This window comes from Bos grunniens, chromosome 18 (assembly GCF_055505025.1).
Source record: "Bos grunniens cultivar Pamir isolate PY7600 chromosome 18, Bosgru_T2T1.0, whole genome shotgun sequence".
NCBI lineage: Eukaryota > Metazoa > Chordata > Mammalia > Artiodactyla > Bovidae > Bos > Bos grunniens.
In genome coordinates, this window is record NC_141182.1 from 16,729,764 (window position 1) to 16,750,946 (window position 21,183).

General features: G+C 47.8%; 1 protein-coding gene across 3 annotated transcripts in view; it reads right to left on the reverse strand.

The window, feature by feature from the left end:
- Positions 1-6,834: 6,834 nt before the first annotated feature.
- Positions 6,835-21,183, reverse strand: part of ABCC11 (ATP binding cassette subfamily C member 11) — an 87,499-nt gene continuing 73,150 nt past the window's right edge. For all 3 annotated transcript variants that reach the window (XM_086349468.1, XM_086349469.1, XM_086349467.1), the window contains 7 exons: positions 18,198-18,287; positions 16,839-17,028; positions 14,499-14,658; positions 10,721-10,799; positions 10,049-10,162; positions 7,375-7,539; positions 6,835-7,264 (listed from right to left, as the gene is read on the reverse strand). In XM_086349468.1, the coding sequence (XP_086205594.1) occupies positions 7,172-7,264; positions 7,375-7,539; positions 10,049-10,162; positions 10,721-10,799; positions 14,499-14,658; positions 16,839-17,028; positions 18,198-18,287 (891 nt within the window). In that variant the 3' untranslated portion in view covers positions 6,835-7,171. The remainder of the gene's footprint in view (positions 7,265-7,374; positions 7,540-10,048; positions 10,163-10,720; positions 10,800-14,498; positions 14,659-16,838; positions 17,029-18,197; positions 18,288-21,183) is intronic.

Here is a 21,183-nt window from a genome sequence, read left to right on the forward strand (position 1 = left end):
TAGATCCCTGAACACTAAAAATACTCTCCCATCCCCGTAGGGATGTAATTGAAAATACAAATAATGGCAAACCACTAAGCAAATATGGGCTTCCCTAGTGACTCAGACAGTAAAGAACCCTCCTGCAATGCAGGAGACCTGGGTTAGATCCCTGGGTTGGGAAGATCCCCTGGAGGAGGGCATGGCAACCCACTCCAGTACTCTTGCCTGGAGAATCCCACGGACTGAGGAGCCTGGAGGGCTACAGTCCATGGAGTCGCAAAGAGTCGGACTCGACTGAGTGACTAGGCACAGCACTAAGTAAATATAAGGAAGTGGAGCTGTGTTCTCTCATTATAATTATTTTTAGGTTATTTTTGAAATATCAGTTTTTTGGGGGACTTCCCTGGTGGTCCAATGATTAAGAATTCACCTTTCAATGCAGAGAATGTGGCTTTGATCCCTGGCCTTTGATCCCTGGTCAGGGAACTAAAATCCCACATCCCATGGGCAACTAAGTCCATGCATTGCAACTAAAGAATTCTGTGTGCTGCAACGAAGACCCAGTGCACCTAAAATTAAAAAAAAAAAAAAATCAATTTTTAAAACTGTATTACAATATAGTTCAGATAGCCCCAAAATATATAAAGAATTAAAGAAAACAAACTCATATACTCATCATTCAACTTAAGGAATAAAATATCACCAATCAGTTCAGTTCAGTTCAGTCGCTCAGTCGTGTCCGACTCTTTGCGACCCCATGAATTGCAGCACGCCAGGCCTCCCTGTCCATCACCAACTCTCAGAATACACCCAAACCCATGTCCATCAAGTCAGTGATGCCATCCAGCCATCTCATCCTCTGTCGTCCCCTTCTCCTCCTGCCCCCAATCCCTCCCAGCATCAGTCTTTTCCAATGAGTCAACTCTTCGCATGAGGTGGCCAAAGTATTGGAGTTTCTGCTTTAGCATCAGTCCTTCCAAAGAACACCCAGGGCTGATCTCCTTCAGAATGGACTGGTTGGATCTCCCTGCAGTCCAAGGGACTCTCAAGAGTCTGTTGTTTTAAAAAAAAAAAAAAAAAAAAAACACATCATATATTATTTTTTCAAACAGTTTTGCTTTATTGTTGTTTGGAGCCAATGGTTCTCAATTTCCACTGCATATTAGATTCACTTACCACTTTAAAAATCCCAATGTACACTCTCTACCTCAAACCAATGAAATCAAAACACCTAGGGGTGGACCTCCATCAGGATATTTTAAGCACCTTGGGTGACTCCAGTGTGCTGGGAAGGCTGAGAACCTGCCCTGAAGAGAAGCTGCTGTGAGGAGAGGTGAAATGATGCCCTGAATACCTAGTGGAAACGGGCTCTGGTTCTTGTCCTCTGACTAAGGGGTCAACAGTAGTTCTCAGTGGATCTAGACCTGGAACCCGCGGGACCTTCCCCACATTTTTGGGAAGAGCCTGCCATCTGCTGGCCAACTGAAGGAAAACAGGCAGATAACTTTGTCCCATGAGGCAGCAGCACTGAGTATGTGGAGCACTCTCCCAGTGACACAGGCAGCTGCCCCATGGCAGCTCTGGGAGAGGGCAGGGCCAGGCGAGGAGAGTGATCTTCAACTTGCCGACGAGCAGCTCTGCGACCCTGCAGAGTTGTACCAGGCTGGGAGCAGGAGCAGCCACTCTTCAGGGCCCCAGGAGGAAAAAGCAAGGATGAGGGGAAGAGGACCCACTGAACAAAAGGATTTTTAAGAGAGAAGACATCCACCTGGGAAACGCTTTCAGGAGAGAAGCGGGTGCTGCCTAAGAACCAGGAAGGGCACAGAGGCGATGCACACGTGGCACTAGCTCAGGTCCCGCTGTTGAATCAGCCCTGCCACAGTTCATTCCCACAGGGGTTTGTTTGCTTTTCTCTCTGCCTGGGACAGTCTTCCTTACCCCCGTCCCCTTCATCTGAGCAAACCTTTGTCCATTTCTCTGGTCTCATCTCTTCCACCAAGAAGCTTGCTCTGACTGCCTCCATCTCCTGAACGCTGCCCTTGCCTCCTGTCGCTTGGTGTTAAAACCTCCTGTTTACTTGCTAACTAGTTAATCTCTGGGAGGGCTTCCCTGGTGGCTCAGCTGGTAAAGAATCTGTCTGCAATGTGGGAGACCTGGGTTCGATTCCTGGGTTAGGAAGATTTCCCTGAAGAAGGGAACTGCTACCCCACTCCAGTATTCTGGCCTGAAGAATTTCACAGTCCATGGGGTCACAAAGAGTCAGACACTGAGCAACTTTCACTCTCTATTTACTCTCTGGAGGACAAATTCCATGAGGGTGGGTACATCATTATGTCCCCAGCATCCACCCCACTGCAACAGAGTAAGAAATACTCATTTACTGAATTGATCTTTCTTAGGGCAAAACCAGACACTAATCTGAAAACAAAAGGAAAGTACTTTGAAACATATTCTCCTCAAACAATGAGGTCTCCCTATAAGTAAATTGAAAATAATTACCCTTTCTATTTATATATATCTATAACCATTAGGGGAGAAGGCAATGGCACCCCACTCCAGTACTCTTGCCTGGAAAATCCCATGGACGGAGGAGCCTGGTAGGATCTGATGATTCCAACCGTGTAATATTTTGGATGTCAAGTCACAACAAAGACCATGCCTGTTGGACTTTAGAGTTGACATTTCCTTAAGCCCTTAATCCTTAGCAATAAAATCTTCACCTTTTACTTGAGAATATTTCCCTGGCCAAGGGAACCCCAGGTAAGGGAGGTAAGGGAAGAGACTGTTTCTTTCAGTTGCTCTTTCACTTTGTTTAAAGCATCCGGTATCAATTATGATTAGATTCACTTGTGTAAAACCAAAACCCCCAAATAACAGTGGGTTAAACAGGATGAATTTATTTCAGTCTACCTGAGTCTGAAAGAGGGTGATGGAGGGCTGGAATGGGGGCTTCCAGGCTCTTCTATCTTTCTTTATCACTACCTTAGTACATGGTTTCCATAATTGTTCAGGATGGAAACTGCAGGTCCAGACATCCTGGTCATGTTTCAGAGAACTGGTAGGAGGAAGCAGAGAAGAGAAAGGGGTATGTCTTCCAGGTTGAGTTGGCTCCCTGTCAGAATGCACCCCCAAAGCTCCACTGGATACCTTGGCTTGTATCTCATTGCCCTGAGCATAGCTGTATGGTCACAACACTTCCACAAAACAGGCTTGGAAATGTGGTCTTTTTCCTGGGCCCACGGATGCCCTGATTCAGCAGGGTTGTGCTAACAAGGAAGAAGGAGAGAGAGCTGTCAGGAAGACAGTGGGCTTTGCCGATGTACTCCCAGGTGGTATTTACGCCTTTCTTCACTGGGATTCTCAGTCCTAAAAGACTGGCTTCTCCAGAGTCATAGAATGAAACTCACAAGACTCACTGTGTTGGTTCTCTGATGACCTCCAGCCCCTTTAAGGCAGTTTTCCCTTTCCTTCCGCAGATGCCCCAGCCCTTCCAAAAGTCGTCAGTTGGGGAAATGCTCGGGTGGCCCTTCCAAAGCCTGAACCTGTGTGCTTTCTTTCCAGGTGCTCAATATACTATCGAGTGATAGCTATTCCTTGTTTGAAGCTGCCTTGTTTTGTCCCTTGCCAGCCACCATCCCTATCCTAATGGCTGTCTGTGCAGTGTACGCCTTTTTCATTCTGGGGCCCACAGCTCTCATCGGGATATCCGTGTATTTGCTATTCATCCCCATCCAGGTAATAGCAAGTCTTTGCAGTTGTATTTCACGCACACTCTCACTTAAGTGGGTAGAAGGCTTTGCTTCCAGGGCCTGGCCCTGAAACCTGAGCCCTTACTTTGGGCTCATGGACAGCATAATTTTTAAAGAACTTGAATTTAAAGAACTTGAATTTGAATGCCCTGGGGAAGGGGGCATGCTTCTTCAATTTGTCAAAATCCCCAGTGCTTCCCTCGTATCCTGGTGATTCCTGCATTTGTATCACCTGGCCAGACTCAGGTTGTGTCCCCAGAGAACATTGACCACAACTCAGTGGAAGGATTCAGCTGAGAATCTCTCCCTTAGAACTTTTCCTGGCACTTACACTCCGATCCCTGGATTTTTAGGCCAACAGCAACTCAACAATTCTCTCTGAACACTGTACCTTGATTTCAGATGTTTCTGGCTAAGCTCAATTCAGCTTTCCGACGATCAGCAATTTCAGTGACAGACAAGCGAGTTCAGACAATGAATGAGTTTCTGACCTGCATCAAGCTGATTAAAATGTATGCCTGGGAGAAATCTTTTACCAACACCATCCGAGGTAGGATGAGCAACTGCTGAAGGAACCACTTGACCCGTAGAGTGTGCTTTTCCAATGGATTCTTAAGATTCTGGGTTTGGGAATTCTGGAAATGGACTGAGGGGACCTCCAAGCTGGTCTACAGGCTTTTCAAAAGAGTATAGAGATTTTGGAATAGACCCAGGCATCTCTTCTAGGGAAACCAAAGCTTAGTAGGTGAATGGCATATGGTTTAGCCATACTGAGGCTGGTGAGTGCTTATACTGGCCAGCTACCCTTCACAAAAATAATCCACTAAAGCGTTATGAGTAGAAGAGCTGGCTCAGGCTACTTCGTTGACTTGGAAGCTATCCATATGGGCACATGCACGCACTCACACTTATACACGTGTCCCCTCCTTGCTGGCAGCAGCCTCATCAGGATTGGATGTCCCACTGACTTGACGTGCTTTAGGCAGATAGGAGAATGCATATATAGCTGTTTTGTTTTAAAGATGATATTTAAAACTCTCAATCAAATAAAAATGCAAATCTAATTGCAGGAACATTTACATAATTGCTGACATAGACTCAGGTGGTTGACCGGTTAATGATCCGAACCACTGTTACAGCCGACTCTCTGGATCTACAATTACACTTGTAGACCAGCCTGTAATTGGACCCAAAGTTGTGTATCCACAGTTTTGAAAGTGGCTTTAGAAAATCTGCTTTTGAGCTTGCCGAAGGAAGTGTCCCAGGTTGGGACACTGGCAGCCTTATGTACCATCTTTCAAGAGCCAGAAATACTTCCGTGCACATTGAACTCACTTTAATACAGTTTATTTGATGTGATTATATTTGATTCCATTTTATGTAATTCAGTGTAACTCAATTTAATTCAATAAATATGTACCAAGTTTCTACTATGTACAAGGCCATGGGAGTCACACAAAATAATTAGAAAGGATCTCTATTTTTAAAATGGAGGAAGGATGAGCTAAGTTCAAAAATAGCTATCAGTTTGTTGGCTCTACTTCTAGAATATATCCAGAATCTGTCTACTTCTCTTCATTCCATAGCCACCGCAGTCCAAGCCAATATCCTCTCCCTTCCCATTTATGGAAAGAACTTCTAGATGCAACCTCTGCTTTCTGCCTGCCCCGTAAAATCCATGATGCACTCAACAGCCAGAATGACCTTTTAAAAATGTCAGTCAGATCCTGTCTCTCCCCTGCTGAAAAATCTTTAGTGACTTCTTTTCACACTTAAATGTTTTCAAATTTAGGACTTCTGAATGAAGTCCAGATTCCTTCCAACTGCCTATTGGATCCAGCACCATCTGACCCCTGCTGACCTCCTGACCTCATCACATCTTATCCCAGGCCTTGATAACTCTGCACGAGCCACTCGAATCTTCTGTTTTTAAAACAGCATCCACATCCATTCATGGCTCGGGAGCTCTGCAGTTGCTGTTCCCTCTGCCTCGAATGTCTTCTGCTAGATGTTCGTGCTGACTTTATCTTAACTGTGGGTCTCCTAAAGTAATGACAGTGATGCACGAGGCCTTCTTCACCACAGTCCCAAGCAGGTCCACTCCGTCTTTAACTCTTGGTCTTGTCACCCTGTTCATTTCTTTCATATCACCCAACACAGTTTGTCAGAGAAGGCAATGGCACCCCACTCCAGTACTCCTGCCTGGAAAATCCCATGGATGGAGGAGCCTGGTAGGCTGCAATCCATGGGGTTGCTGAGGGTCAGACACGACTGAGTGACTTCCCTTTCACTTTTCACTTTCATGCATTAGAGAAGGAAATGGCAACCCGCTCCAGTGTTCTTGCCTGGAGAATCCCAGGGACGGGGGAGCCTGGTGGGCTGCCATCTATGGAGTCACAGAGTCGGACACGACTGAAGCGACTTAGCGGCAGCATAACCATTAGGGGTAGGGGGACACAAATGATCTTATTTTCAGTTGGCATATGTATTAATAATAAGTTAACTCTTTATTTCACCCATCTATGCTCCAATTAGTAAGCAAGCACAGGATAGACAGCTACTGTTTGGGGGCTGTCCACTCTTTCCTAACGTAGTAATAACACCCCGATTTTATTTTGGGGAAGCATCCTTCTCCATTCTCCATTTATGTGATTCAGGGTAGCTGATCGCCTCCCCAGGCCCGGGTACAGGCATACAATTTGGGCCTGGCCCCTCACTGCATTCCAGCAGCCTAACACATAACTAGTTCAGGGATGAGCAACTCAAGTTGGCCCAGTGATTTAGCGCTGGAGTTTTGCTGGGATCCCTGGAGAAAGAGGACTGGGAGTGTGGAGCTGGTGGAATGTGAGCCTCGGGCGGCTGGCAGCCGTGCTGTGCCATGAGGACAGGAGGCCAGAGAGTGAAGTCAAGCAAATGAAAGTGAGGCTGAGTGAAGAAAGGCAGGGCCCACACGGCAGATGTCCTTTTGATACTGGCACTCAACCCAGAGTTTTTTCTGGAACTTTCCATTACATGAGCTAATAACGTCCCTTTTACCAGAAAGCTTAAGAACGTTTCTGTTTGCTGTAGCTGAATGAATACCAGCTAACAGAGAAAGCAGAACTGAGAGTGCGACTTTTCCTTTATTTTTTTTTCTTTTTTACAAAATCAGTATACCACTTGCAACACTCAACACCAATCAGAAATTGTAATAAACTTTATCATTATTATGAAATTCCTCTGTGGTCTCCAGGGGAGCCAGCAAGTGCCCTACTCCAGGCTGTGCTCCCTCAGTGTCCTTTTCCCGCCCATCACCAGCACTTGGAGCACACTCCAGCCCTGCTTTGCAGAGAAGCAGCCATCTCTGCAGAGGAGGCTTCAGGCTGCAGTCTTCCCCGCCGGCTCTGACTACTGCACCACGGCCGGCTCAGCCACGCCTGCCTCCACGCAGTCCCGCCTCCTCAGCTCATGGAACTACTGGCTATTGCCAGCAGGGCTGCGAACGTGGACCCCGGCTTCCTCTGCAGGACCTCAGGCTTGTCAAACTCCACCACCTGGGAGGCAGAGAGAGAAGGGGAGGGAAGCAGGGTGCAGCTGAGCTCGGTCCTGAGGGATCCGAAGGCCTGGGCGCCATCCTCCCAGCAGCCTGGGAGTGTCCCCTCACCTTCCCGTTGCCCATGACCAGGATGCGGTCGCAGTTGAGGATGGTGGTGACACGGTGCGCGATGATCAGCACTGTGCAGCCCCGGAAACTTTCACGGATTATGTGTTGGATGAGGATGTCCGTCTCCAAGTCGAGGGAGGCTGTGGCCTCATCAATAAGGACGATCTGGTAGATAAGAAATAGCAATGAAGGCAGCCTCCTCAGACTCAACCCTGGGTCTAGTCCTGGGGTGACTGCCAATCTGCCTAGTACCTCAGCTGGAAAATCTTTGGACTTGGTTCGAAACCCACCTGGAGCTTTAAGTTATCCATCACATTATGAAGAGAATGTTAAGTCTCAACCAAGAGCTAACTACACTTTGTGTCTGTTAGTAGCTTAGTTGTGTCTGACTCTTTGCAACCCCATGGACTGTAGCCCGCTAGGCTCCTCTGTCCATGGAATTTTCCAGGCAAGAATCCTGGAAATGGGTTACCATTTCCTTCTCCAGGGGGTCTTCCCAACCCAGGGATAGAACCCAGGTCTCCTGCATTGCAGGCAGATTCCTTACAATCTGAACTACCAGGGACACCTTCTTTAGTGACCAGAAAATTAAGTTCTTAAAAGTGAAAATGTGCCAGTAGCAACTTCCTGTTTTATGAACTGCCTTCCTATTTGCCTGAATTAACGTAGAGCAATGTTCCTCTCAGGACAGCCAAGCACACCCGGGTGGCAGAAGAAATGGTGCAGCTAGTATGTGGATAAATGCACTTTTTACTTTAACATGTTTGTATTTCTTTCATTAACAATATGCATCAGATGCCATTTGCAGCAACATGGATGACCCTAGAGATTGTCATATTGAGTGAAGTAAGACAGAGAAAGAGAAATATGACATCCCTTATATGTAGGATCTAAAAAGAAATGATACAAATGAACTTACAAAACAGAAAGAGACTAGCAGACATAGAGAACAAACTTTCAGTTTCAGGGGGAGGAAGAAAGGGGAGAAGGGATAGTTAGAGGGTTGGGGATGGACATGTACACACAGCTATATTTAAAATGGATAAACAACAAGGTCCTATTGTGTAGCAAAGGGAACTCTGCTCAATGTTATGAGCCTGGATGGGAGGGGAGTTTGGGGGAGAATGGATACATGTATATGTATGGCTGAGTTCCTTTGTTATTGGCCTGAAACTAGCACAACATTGTTAATCGGCTATACCCCAACACAAAATAAAAAAGTTTTAAAAAAATATGCATTGGAAGAATTTAATTGGTATAGAAAGTGTGATTTTTGCTCCTTCACAAGACAAGGCATCACAAGTAAATCACAGGCTAGGTGGTACACAGATATGACAAAAATCATAAAGTGATGACGCAAACTTGGAAAACAATCTAGAGAAAGCAGCCTTCACACCAAGCAGCTCAGTAACTGAAATACGGAACTGAGGGGTTAAGAAAATGTTACCTACACATTGCCAGGCCTGTCACCCCTCTCTCTTAGCAAGACGGGAAAGTGCTTCCTCCTCTGAAACCTCCCTGCTCCAGGCCCCACGGAGCTCTGTCTGCTCTTCCCCTCAGCTCTGACTGTCGCACCAACAATTTTTGCACTGCTCATTAACTGACCATGTTGTGCATTGCATGTGCCTGTGTGTGCAAGTATGTATACCTGTGTGAGTGTGGAGGTGTGGGTGTGTATGTGTGTACAGCGCCTCACTTGTGAGGGAAAGTTGGCTCCTAAGTAGCCCCTGTAGTATCTGAAATATTTGGAAAATTTTAAACCAACAAAGGTCTGTCTAGTCAAGGCTATGGTTTTTCCTGTGGTCATGTATGGACGTGAGAGTTGGACTGTGAAGAAAGCTGAGGGCCGAAGAATTGATGCTTTTGAACTGTGGTGTTGGAGAAGACTCTTGAGAGCCCCTTGGACTGCAAGGAGATCCAACCAGTCCATTCTCAAGGAGACCAGTCCTGGGTGTTCATTGGAAGGACTGGTGCTAAAGCTGAAACTCAAATGCTTTGGCCACCTGATGCGAAGAGCTGACTCATTTGAAAAGAGCCTGATGCTGGGAAACATTGAAGGTGGGAGGAGAAGGGGACGACAGAGGATGAGATGGCTGGATGGCATCACCGACTCGATGGACGTGAGTTTGAGTGAACTCTGGGAGTTGGTGATGGACAGGGAGGCCTGGCGTGCTGCAGTCCATGGGGTCGCAAAGAGTCGGACACGACTGAGTGACTGAACTGAACTGAACTGAAGAAACACTGTTGGATGGATGAAACTTTAAGAAAAAAATGTTCTTTTGCTCCTGAACAGGTGTCATCTGATTCTCACATCTAATAAAGATGAGGGAATGTCCTGCCCCCAAGTTTTAAAAGGAAAGCACAGTAGGCGACTTTGAGTGAATTTATCTCTAGCCTTGTGGCTTGTGCAGGAGGCGTGCATTGGGGCTTGGTTGTGGCAAGGACGTTTCAAGTCTAGGTTGGGGTGCCAGGGTGCGGAGTACGTGGGCAGAGAGGCCCCCCCTTCCATAGGCAGGGTTGCCCAGAATGGCAGAAAGTTACCATCAAGCCCTTTGTGGATTTGTGGACAGAACCCAGGGTGGAGCCCAGAGTCCCAGGTGCCTGAGGGAGAAACAGCAGTGTGTTTCCCAAGCTGGGCATCCCCCAGACCCCTCACGTGCCCCACAGCTCTCACCTTGGAGCTGCGGAGGAGGGCCCGGGCAATGCAGAGCAGCTGCCGCTCCCCCACGGAGAAGTTCGAGCCATTTTCCGTAACTTCTGCTTGCAAGCCTTGTGGCAACTTTGAGATCTGTGATATCGAGGAATACGCCTGTGAGCCACAGTGGGATGAGTTCTAAAACTGACCCCCTCGTACCTCTCCTGTCCTGTCCTGTCTGTGACAAGCCCTCCCCGCCCCTGTCTCCACACTCCAGACACTGACCTTTCTCGTCCCCAGCTCTGCCCATCCAGTTCCCCTCACAAGGTCTTTGCACCTGCTAGTTTTTAAACATGGAATGTTCTCTCAAGGATCTGTGCCCAGCTGCCCCCTCAGCATTTGGTCTGTCAAATGTGTGTCTCTACAGAGGCCCTGGCTGGCCACCCACTGCGGTGTCTGCAGTTCTCATCACTACCTACACAGCACTGGTCCCATCTGAGTTTCCTGACTGTAAGCACCAGAAAGACAAAGCTGTACCCCCCTTGCCCTGAGCTGGTAAATGCCTGGCTTACTACTGGCATCATCAGCCCTTATCTAGGGATCTCAAACCATCTCATTCCCGTGAGATGATTTAATCCACGCAGCGTCTGGCACACCGCACCAGAGGAGCCTGGAGGACCAGCAGGACTGAGAATTCAGCCTCACGCTTACCGTCTTGTTCAGGAACGTCCTCTTCAAGGCATCCCAGATCTGCTCGTCTGTGCAGCGGTGAAAAGGGTCCAGGTTGAATCTGCCTCAGGAGAGAAAGAGAAGTGTTCAAGAAGCACACTTGCCCATTGAGTCGTCTGCACCCCACAGAGCACGTGACCGAGGATGGTTGAGTAAGTGAAACTTGGTCAGTTGTGTCCAACTCTTTGGGATCCCATAGCCTGTAGGCCCACCAGGCTCCTCTGTCCGTGGAATTTTCCAGTCTAGAATACTGCAGTAGGTTGCCATTTCCATCTTTGGGGGATCTTCCGGACCGAGGGATTGAACCCAGGTGTATTGCATTGCAGGCAGACTTCTTGCCATCTGAGCCACCAGGGTAGTCAGGATGGTTAGAGCTGGATTATTGGATCCAGAGAAACTCATCAAACTCCCACAAGTGGTCTTCCTTGTGCCTTCCCAGTACCTCTTCCTTCTGCAGGCAGCAGCTCCCAAGTCTTGTTTGGGGGCTACCTCCTTCCTAGCCATCAAGCCTGTGTGGTCCAGGTGGAGCAGACTCGGGTGGAAGCAAACCAGAAGGTGGTAACCCCTGGCCGCAGCAATTGGCTGAGGGGTGGGGAAGGTAACCAATCAGAATGTATCTCAGGACCTAGACAACAATCACCAGAAAAAGGGTTTGTACTTTCTCACCAACTGCACAAATGAGGCTACAACCATCTTGCCTCAGGAAGAGGAGACATGGAGCCCCCACGGCCCACAGTGGAGCCCAAGGATGAAGCCAAGGCAGACTGAAGGGGATATTGGTCCTTTGAATCAACCTTGGCTTTCCTGTTTTGTGATTCAAGAGGTTCTTTTAGCTTAAGCCATCTGGGGTGTGTGTGCGCGTCTCAGTGTGTGTTAGCATATACATAACATAATATTTATCATTTTAACTGTAACTGTACAATTTAGTGGCATTCAACACATTTACAATGTCAGGTAACAACCACTAAAACTCATCAACACCAATAAAAACTCTGCCGATTGAACGTTCTCTCTCCCCTTCCTCCCTTATCCCCTGGTAACCTCTTTTCTACTTTCTGTTTCTACAGGTTTGCCTATTCCTGGTATCTCATTTACATGGAAATATACAATATTTGGAGCTTCCCAGGTGGCATTAGTGGTAAAGAACCTGCCTGCCAATACAGGTAGACATCATAGACTCAGTTCGATCCCACGGGTTGGGAAAGATCCCCTGGAGGAGGGCACGGCAACCCACTCCAGTATTCTTGCCTGGAGAATCGCATGGACAGAGGAGCCTGGCAGGCTTCAGTCCGTAGGGTCACAAAGAGTAGGACACGACTGAAGCATCCTGCATCTGGCTTACTTCACTTAGCATAATGCTTTCAAGATCCATCCATGTTGTATCATGTATCAATTTTTCATTTGTTTCTGATTGAATGATATACCACAGTTTGTATAGGTCACATTTTGTTCATCCATTCATCTGTCAATGGACATTTGGGTGTTTCTACCTTTTGGCTATTGTGAATAAGGTCATAAGCACTGTTATACAAGTATCTGTTAAGCCCTGCTTTCAATTCTGTGGTAATTCTTTCAAATCTGTAGATTTGATTCTTGAAATTTAATTCTTTCAAATCTGTAGAACCAGGTTTGGTGGATCATATGATAATTCTACATTTAACTCTTTGAGGAACCACCAAATTGTTTTCCACAGTGGCTGTGCTATTTTACGTTCTCACCAATAGTTCCTGAGGGTTCCAATTTCTCAACATTCTTACCAACACTTGTTATGTTCCTTTTTCTTTTCTTATTGCTAGTCTAGTAGGTATAAGGTGTTATCTCATTGTGGTAAGGTTGTTTTTTTTTTTCCTGTCTCTTGCAGAGAAGGAATCCTAACTGATCATCCAGGCAACTAACATCATATTTGGATCTAATTGGACTTTATACCCATTAAAGTTTGCCCTGGCATTTGGCATAGGAAACATTATAAACACATCCTTGTTATGCAGCCACTCAGTCCCAGTTGAAAACTGTCTTAACCGCTGTTTTTTTTTCCCCCCAGTTCAACATACATTCTGTGTGTACGGCTAGATTGAAGAGGCAGAAGATAGAATGCCCTATTTGCTTAATATTTGGTAATTGCCAAAGCATTTTTACAGATGGGTTCATTGACATCCTCTTCCTCATGAGACGGATCTCTTTTATTGATGAGAAAATTATGACTTATCAGTGTTAAGTGGCTTGTTCAAGCTCATACCACACGTCAGAGAGACAGGCTGGCATCAAGATACTCAGAGTTAGACAGAACCTCGAAAGGCAGGGAACCCAGGTCTCCTGTCCGCCGGTGCACACTTTCTGCTGCAAGCAGTGTGGGGGGAGGGGAGGTACTATGACTCGGTAGGGCGATAGTATCTGGAGTTGTATCTCAGCTCTACCTTTTGTGTGTGTGTCTCCTTCAATAAGTCACTATCCTAAGTTCAGTTTGTAGAAAGTAATAGTGCCCACCTCACTGAGTTGCTCTGACACTGCAATGACCCAGAATATTAAAGCATAGGGCTGGCACATTTAAATGTTCAATAAATATTAATTCATGTTTCTACTACTCCTATATCAAGGCACGATAGATTCGGGCCAACTTCTACCTTAACACAGAAGTCTATCACTAAATTTTATCTCATTCCTCTAAAACAACACAATTGGTACAAAGTTCTCTGTGCATACAGTATGCACTCTCCTTGGAAAGGCTTTCCTCCTTTTTTCTGCCGTGCAGTCTTCTACTAAGCCTTCAAGACCCTACTCAAAGGCCTCCCCTGCTTCTCTGGAAGGCTTTCTGAATTCCCCCAGGCAGAGTTATTTGTCCTACTTTTAGGTTCCCTTAGCACTGGGTTTATATCTCTGATCTAGCAAATTACATCCTTGCATTAATATTATAACTTGACAGGTCTTACATGTCTACAACTCCCCTCACCCTTGAATGTGAACTTCTGAGGGGAAGAAGGGCACTGATCATTCATCCAAGTGTCCCCAGTCCCTAGCACAATGTCGACCTGGCAGAGGCTCAGAAAAGGCAAGTTAAGTGGATGAAAGGATGAAGGAATGAATGAATGATGGGTAAATAAATAAATGGATGACTGAAGCTCTGTGGTTAGTCTATCCTCTTGCCTCTAAGAAGATAAATGCCCTTAGATATCCCTGTATGTGAGGCACCCAGCTTCATTTTCATGCCTCATCCTTCCTCAGACTCCGTACCATGGACTCCCACGTGGCTAAGAAGCACTAACAAGCACCAGCAGTAACCTGGATGATGCTTAATCCCCAAGTTGCCTTCAGAAGAAACAGAAAGTGTGGTGAGGAGGCCAGAGACCCAGTTCCATCTGCCTCACTGACGGGACTGCCTGGATTGCAAACATCGAGCTTAAACACCCCTGTTGGCCTTATCCAGAGGGAGACAGAAGAGAATAAACCACATCCAGACATGGAAATATGTGGTCAACCACAGAGCAAACACTGATAGTGATATGAAATCTGACCAATCCCATTAGGGTTTTTAAAAATTAAAATTAGGCCTTTTGTTTAGGCCTTTTGATTGAAGTGTTCTTGTGTGTATCCAGGCCTCATTCATTCATCAGGGACATCTCTTCTCCCACCAAGGAGAGAGCAGAGGCCCAGAAATTGGGACTCTGGCCACAGGTGATGAGAGGCAGCCCATCCCTAGGGATCCACTCAGTGACTCCTGCTGGGAGACTGTCCTCTGCTCAGGCTGCCTCAGCCCAGCGCTCACCTGATGGTCCCCGACAGCAGGACTGGATCTTGAGGGATAACTGAGAACTTGGACCGCAGGTCCTCCAGGCTGAGGCTACAGATGTCCACGCCGTCGATGAGGATACGGCCACCGGCTGGTTCCACCAGGCGGAAAAGAGCCACCCCCAAGGAGGACTTCCCTGCAGGGCAAGAATAAGTGGGGCTCTGTCTTCTGAGTCTGCAGGAGGGGCAGCACAGGTCAGACCTGGTGTCCACCCCAGACTCCCCTCCCCATGACCCACTCCTTGTCATCATGAACCAGAGAGGGCAGAAGAGGCTTGGAGTCTCCAGTCCCCACCCCAAGGGGTGCCCAAAACCATGAACAGCTCTTACTGCCTCAGTCAGAGGGCGTGAATGGAGCCCTGGGTAAATCCAGCCCACACATAAGTTTTGTTTCACACACACGATGTTATTGCTGCTTTTTTAATTCTTTGCCAGCATTAAAAAAAAAAAAAAAAAAAATCCAAAGACCCAGTATACAAAAGCTCAAACTGCATGATTCTCTTGAGAGTCAGTAAAATGGGCAACACTGGGCCCATATCCCCTCAGGCAACAGGCAGCTAGAGCCAAGCATAGCTGCTTCCTTGAGAGAGGAAGTATTCAAGTTCAATGCGCTGCCCTCCCCACCCTTGTTTCCTCACACCCCAGGCCTATCACATACATTTGAGTTTCCAACCTCTGCCGTAAAAGGTAAGGTCCGTGTGAGGGGCAGCCATGTGTCTTGTTCACCTTTGTGTTTCCAGGCCTGGCATACAGTAAGTGCTCACTAAATACCTACTGGATGAATTCAGTCAATTGGACCATCACTACTTGAGAGCAGCTCTACATCAGACCCAGCCCTCTCAGCCCAGCTGCAGGGGAGAAACGGAAAGGGAGAAGCACATGAAAGAATACAGCTGGGAGCTCTTCACTTTGCAGCAGTACAAGGCCTGCAGGAGCCTGAGGAAACAGAGACTTGGGAGGCTCCTGTCATCCTGGGGGGCTGCCTGGAGGAGGCAGCCCCTGGAGCCCAAGGCTGGGATCCGAACAAGGCAAAAAGTGGAAAGGGGTGAATACCCTTGGGTCAGATCTCCCAAAAGTGATGAGAGGAAGAGAAGGAAGAGGTCAGCCAGGAGAAAGGAAGTGGGGAGAAGCAGGTGGAAAAAGAGGTACTCCTTGGAAGAAAAGTTATGACCAACCTAGATAGCATATTCAAAAGCAGAGACATTGCTTTGCCAACAAAGGTCCGTCTAGTCAAGGCTATGGTTTTTCCAGTGGTCACGTATGGATGTGAGAGTTGGACTGTGAAGAAAGCTGAGCACTGAAGAATTGATGCTTTTGAACTGTGGTGTTGGAGAAGACTCTTGAGAGTCCCTTGGCCTGCAAGGAGATCCAACCAGTCCATTCTGAAGGAGATCAGCCCTGGGTGTTCTTTGGAAGAAATGATGCTAAAGCTGAAACTCCAGTACTTTGGCCACCTCATGCGAAGAGCTGACTCATTGGAAAAGACTCTGATGCTGGGAGGGACTGGGGGCAGGAGGAGAAGGGGCCGACAGAGGATGAGATGGCTGGATGGCATCACCGACTCGATGGACGTGAGTTTGAGCGAACTCCGGGAGTTGGTGATGGACAGGGAGGCCTGGCGTGCTGCGATTCTTGGGGTCACAAAGAGTCGGACACGACTGAGCGACTGAACTGAACTGACTGAGAGGGGGAGGGGAGAAGGAAAGTGTTAGTCACTCAGTCCTGTCCAACTCTTTGTGAGCCCATGGACTGTGTAGCCCACCAAGATCCTCTGTCCATGAGATTCTTCGGGCAAGAACACTGGAGTGGGCTGCCATTTCCTTCTCCAGGGGATCTTCCAGATCCAGGGATCAAACCTGGGTCTCCTGCACTGCAGGCAGATTCTTTACCATCTGAGCCACCAGGGAAGCCCACGCAAGCTGGTCTTCGCCCTTGCAGAGCTCTGCACGCCCCCTGCAGGAAGCACTCGTTCCTGCACCCTGTTCACCCTTCCATCGCAAACATTGGCCTCAGAGTGCAGACTACCGTAGTTCAAGGGCCCAACAACTCCGTGGCTCTGTTAACATCACCCCTCTCCTTCCCCAGGGCCTTCACCACCAAGGCAATTATCTTCCTCATTCCTTATTTGATGACCTGTCAACATCTGTCGCCTCCACTGGGATCCCATGACAGCAGTGACTATGGGTTTTGTTCTTCTAGCACAAAATGAGTCCCCAGTAACTATTTGTAGGGTCACTGAGTCACCACATGTCTGAAGACAAGTCTGACACCCAAATCCAATGTTGAAGACAGGGCATGCCCTGGACCCTGAGCTCACCAGAGCCTGTCCTTCCCACGATGCCCACCACTTCCTGGCTGTGAATCGTCAGGCTGAGGCCGTTGAGGACAATGGGCGTGTTGTCTCTGTATTTCATCTGGTAATCCTGGAACGTGATTTCCCCATGCTGTGGCCACCCATGAGGACAGCTTGCGCCTTCTATGTGTAAAGGAGCCTCAGGGACACACATCTCGTTTTCAAACAGAGAAAAATAAATCAATGATTATCCATCTCTGCCCATCCCCTGCTGACCCACTGGCCTCTAGCTGTTGAGTGTGTGAACCATCCCAGCCTGCCCTTGAATCAGGGTTGAGCCACCACCATGTGATCAGAGGAGCATCCCACCCCCAATCACCTGAAATGCACATGATTTTATCCCCAAAGAGTGAGAAACCATATTGGTAGTTCCCATGTTATTAACATAGAAAACTCTAATTTATTGTGTGAGGCTCTAAAGACACAGAATCCGGAATAATGATAACCAGGACAGCAGGGTTAGCTCACTCCTGTTAGTTGTGTTTTAGAGCTCAGAGCCCTTGGGCAGACAATTTCTTTCTATTCCTATCCTAGGAGGTAGGCAATTTTAAATGATTTCACAGGCAAGGAAATAGAGGCTCACACAGGTCGGATGACATGTTAAGATCACACAGCTGATGGGGACTCAAACCCAGGGCTGCCTGACTCTAAGCCCACAACTCTGCATTGAGCAAGGTGGCTGGATTGGGAGGAAAGATTCCTCCTCTGGATATTGGGATAATAATTCAGCTAACCATATTAAGTTGTTTTGTGATTCCATGAAACAATCTAGATATCATTATACTGAGCCTTTACTATGGGCCAGGCACTGCGTTAAGTGATTTACATAGGATGTGATCTAATCTTTGTAATAACCCAATGACACAGATACTGCGATCTGTCTCATTTCATTGATGGGGAGCTGAGAGGCTGAATAAGTCACAAGGCTACACAGCTGACTCAAGGAGCAAAGCTTAGACCTGAACCCAGGTGATCTGTTTCCACATCTGGATTCTTAAGTACTATGACGTAAATAGAAGCCATATTAATAACAATTATTATTGTTATCATCATTATTATATTTGAGCAAACCTCTCTCTTCTAAAAAGGGCAGATCATTCCATCTATATCCAAGAGTGCCATGAGGGATATGGTCAAAAAGAGCTGATGAGTGTGGAAGAGCTTCTGAGAGATGATATATATCCTTCTGGGGGAGCTGAAGGGGAAGGACCAGAAGCCAGTTGCCTCCTGGGAAAATCTCAGGGCCCTTGAGGTGCTGGGGCTTGCAAAGGCTGGATGTGAGACTTCCACATCTCCCTGCACAAAGCCAGATCTGTGTCCCACCTTCATGTACTGCAGTATCCTCTCCACAGCTGTCAAGCATGCCTCTGCCTCTGAACCAATCCGGACACTGGCCTGGAAGTTGGACGCCAGCTGGAACAAAGGAGAAGTATCTGAGGAGCAGGCTGTAGGGGTGACCTCAGGTTCTCACCGCTTCCAAAGGTGGGAAATTGCCATTCCTCCTGAGTAGCTCCTCAAACCAAGACAACTTCCCTTAAAGGGAAGGAGCAGGTATCTCTGGTGCCCCACTGAGCTACGTCTGAGTGTGGCTGCAGCTGTGGTGGGCAGCTGTAGGAGAGAATCCCACCAAGCCTGTTTCACCTCAGGTGCCCTTTGCTTTATGTTCAAAACCTTTGTCCATACTACAGGAGCCCACTCAGCCCAAGTGCAGCCCAGAAACATGGGAGTTACGGCCCTTGGGAGCAGCCCTCTCCTAGTGGGGAAAGGAGCCACTAGATAAACTCTCCTATCTCTTGGCCTTCAGGGACAATCCTGTTAGTTGGTGATGGAGCAGTGACTCTCGATGACACTCTTGCAGTGCAATTCCTCCTCCCCTGTCACATGCTCCTGCTCCTGGGTCCTTTCTAGACAGCATCTCACAAATAATCTACCTGCATCCGAGTCCTTGTCTCAGGCTCTGCCTTCAGGAAAAACCAGACTAAGAGGAGCCTCAGGAATTCTTAGGAATTGGAGGCACCACAGATGAGGATACAGAGGCCCAGAGAGAGGAAGTGATACACACAGAATCACCCAGAAGCCAGCGGCAGAGCTGGGATGGGGGCCCCAGTTTTGATGCTCTGCACCCCTCAGGCCATGCAGAAGGTGCCAGGCAACAACTCCCTTATACAGTCAATCAACAAACTCTGATGGAGGTGCTGGGCCAGGCTCCATGCTTAAAGTGCAGCAGACCCAGGCCCTGCCCTCAAGGAGCACCCAGTAGAATGGGGAGAAAGACAGGTCAATCGAGAAGGCGGCATGATAGAGGAAGCACTCAGCTCCGTCATGGCCACAGGACAGTCACCAGACGAGGGCTGCTGGGTAGGCTTCCTGGAGGGGGTGGCACTGGAGGCACCTTTTTAAGGAGAAGTGGGATTTAGCCAGCTAAACATGGATGGAGACAGGTGTTCATAGTAGGGGGACAGTCTTGACAGTAGTAAAATGGCATCATCCATTCAGGGCTCCTCAGGCCATGTGACTGTGGATAAAGCAAAGGGTATGTATGGGCTAAGGAGACCAGGGAGGGAAAACCTGTAGAAGTCAGAGAAGAGGCCACCATCATGAAATGACACTGAGCTGGGAAAGGATATCAGGCACAGTTGACTGACTGCCTATCAACAGCCAGTCCCATCTTCGTTCCTTGCTGACACAGCTTCTGTTATGTTCAGGTGTCTGGCAGCCTGGAATTCCAGGGAGGCTTGGTTACTTCAAACCAATCATATTAACCCCTATCCTCTTGCCAATGACTGGTTTAGCAGTGACGTGAAGTCACTCAGTCATGTCCGACTCTTTGCGACACCATGAACTGTAGCCTACCAGGCTTCTCAGTCTATGGGATTTTCCAGGCAAGAGTACTGGAGTGGGGTGCCACTTCCTTCTCCAGGGGATCTTCCTGACCCAGGGATCTAGCCCCCGTCTCCCTCATTGCAGGCAGACGCTTTACCCTCTGAGCCACCAGGGAAGCCCTAGCAGTGAGCCATGACACAATTCTGGCCAACGAAGCACAAGGAAAACTCAGATGTGAGTATTCTAGGAAACAACTCCTTGTTCTTACAAGGGGGCACATGGAAAAAGTTATCTCCTCTCCAGTCTTTAGCAGTTTCTGGATGAGGATGAGTTGTTTGGGGCTGCAGCAGCCATTCCGTGAACTTGAGTAGACAATCCTGAGGATAAAGTCAGACTGCGGATGCCAGAGCAGAAAAATTAAAGATCATGGGTTCATGATAAGCCAGTAAATTTGCCAACAGAGGACAGCCCTACCTCAGCCTTCTGGTCACATCAGATAATAAGTTCCCAGATTGCTAAGGCCATTTTGAATTGGTTATATGACTTGTTTTGGCTTGTAACCAAAAATATCTCTAATATTTACTAAGAAATCTCTCAAGGCTACAAAGCAACATTGTGTGTGATACCTGCCTCCCAAAGCCTGAATTTCCTCCAGAGTACATGCAGAAGTCAAAGTCTGATCAGAGGACAGAGTGTGTGTGGGGACTAGGGCCAGATGTAAGGGCCTGGAATGTAGGTGGATGGCTTAGGTTTAGTGCATAACGAGACAGAGAGTCTCTAGAGGGTCTAACCAAGGTGATGACATGAGGAAAACCAGAATTAAAGATCACTCTGGAGTGGGGGTAGTTCAGCTGGTAAAGAATTCACCTGCAATGCAGGAGACCCCAGTTCAATTCCTAGGTCAGGAAGTTCCCCTGGAGAAGGGAGAGGCTACCCATTCTAGTATTCTTGGGCTTCCCTTCTGGCTCAGATGGTGAAGAATCCTCCTGCAATGATGGAGACCTGGGTTTGATCCCTGGGCTGGGAAAATCCCCTGGAGGAAGGCATGGCATCCCACTCCAGTATCCTTGCCTGGAGAACCTCCATGGATAGAGGACCCTGGCAGGCTACAGTCCATGGGGTCTCAAAGAGTCAGACATGACTGAGCAGCTAAACTGAAGAAAGTGGATGGGAAGGGGTTCAGGGATGGGCAAGGCAGGTGGACTGAGAAGTTGTTACCCAGCATAGAAATTAGACACTCAAACAGAACACCAGACATTGAGAAGAAAGGATGAACTTAGGGCCATTCTTAAATCCTCAGGCCCTCTAGCAGAATTTCTCCTTGGTGTCCTGTGGTGGGACAACTGGTCAACCCTGAGCAAACACTCCAATACATGGTGTACTTGGGACAGCAAAGCCTCCACCCACTCTTTGCTCCAGCACTAGATAACCTAGGCACAGGGTTCAGCAGGCAGGGGGCATCTCTGTCCTTAGTGACGCGTGTCCC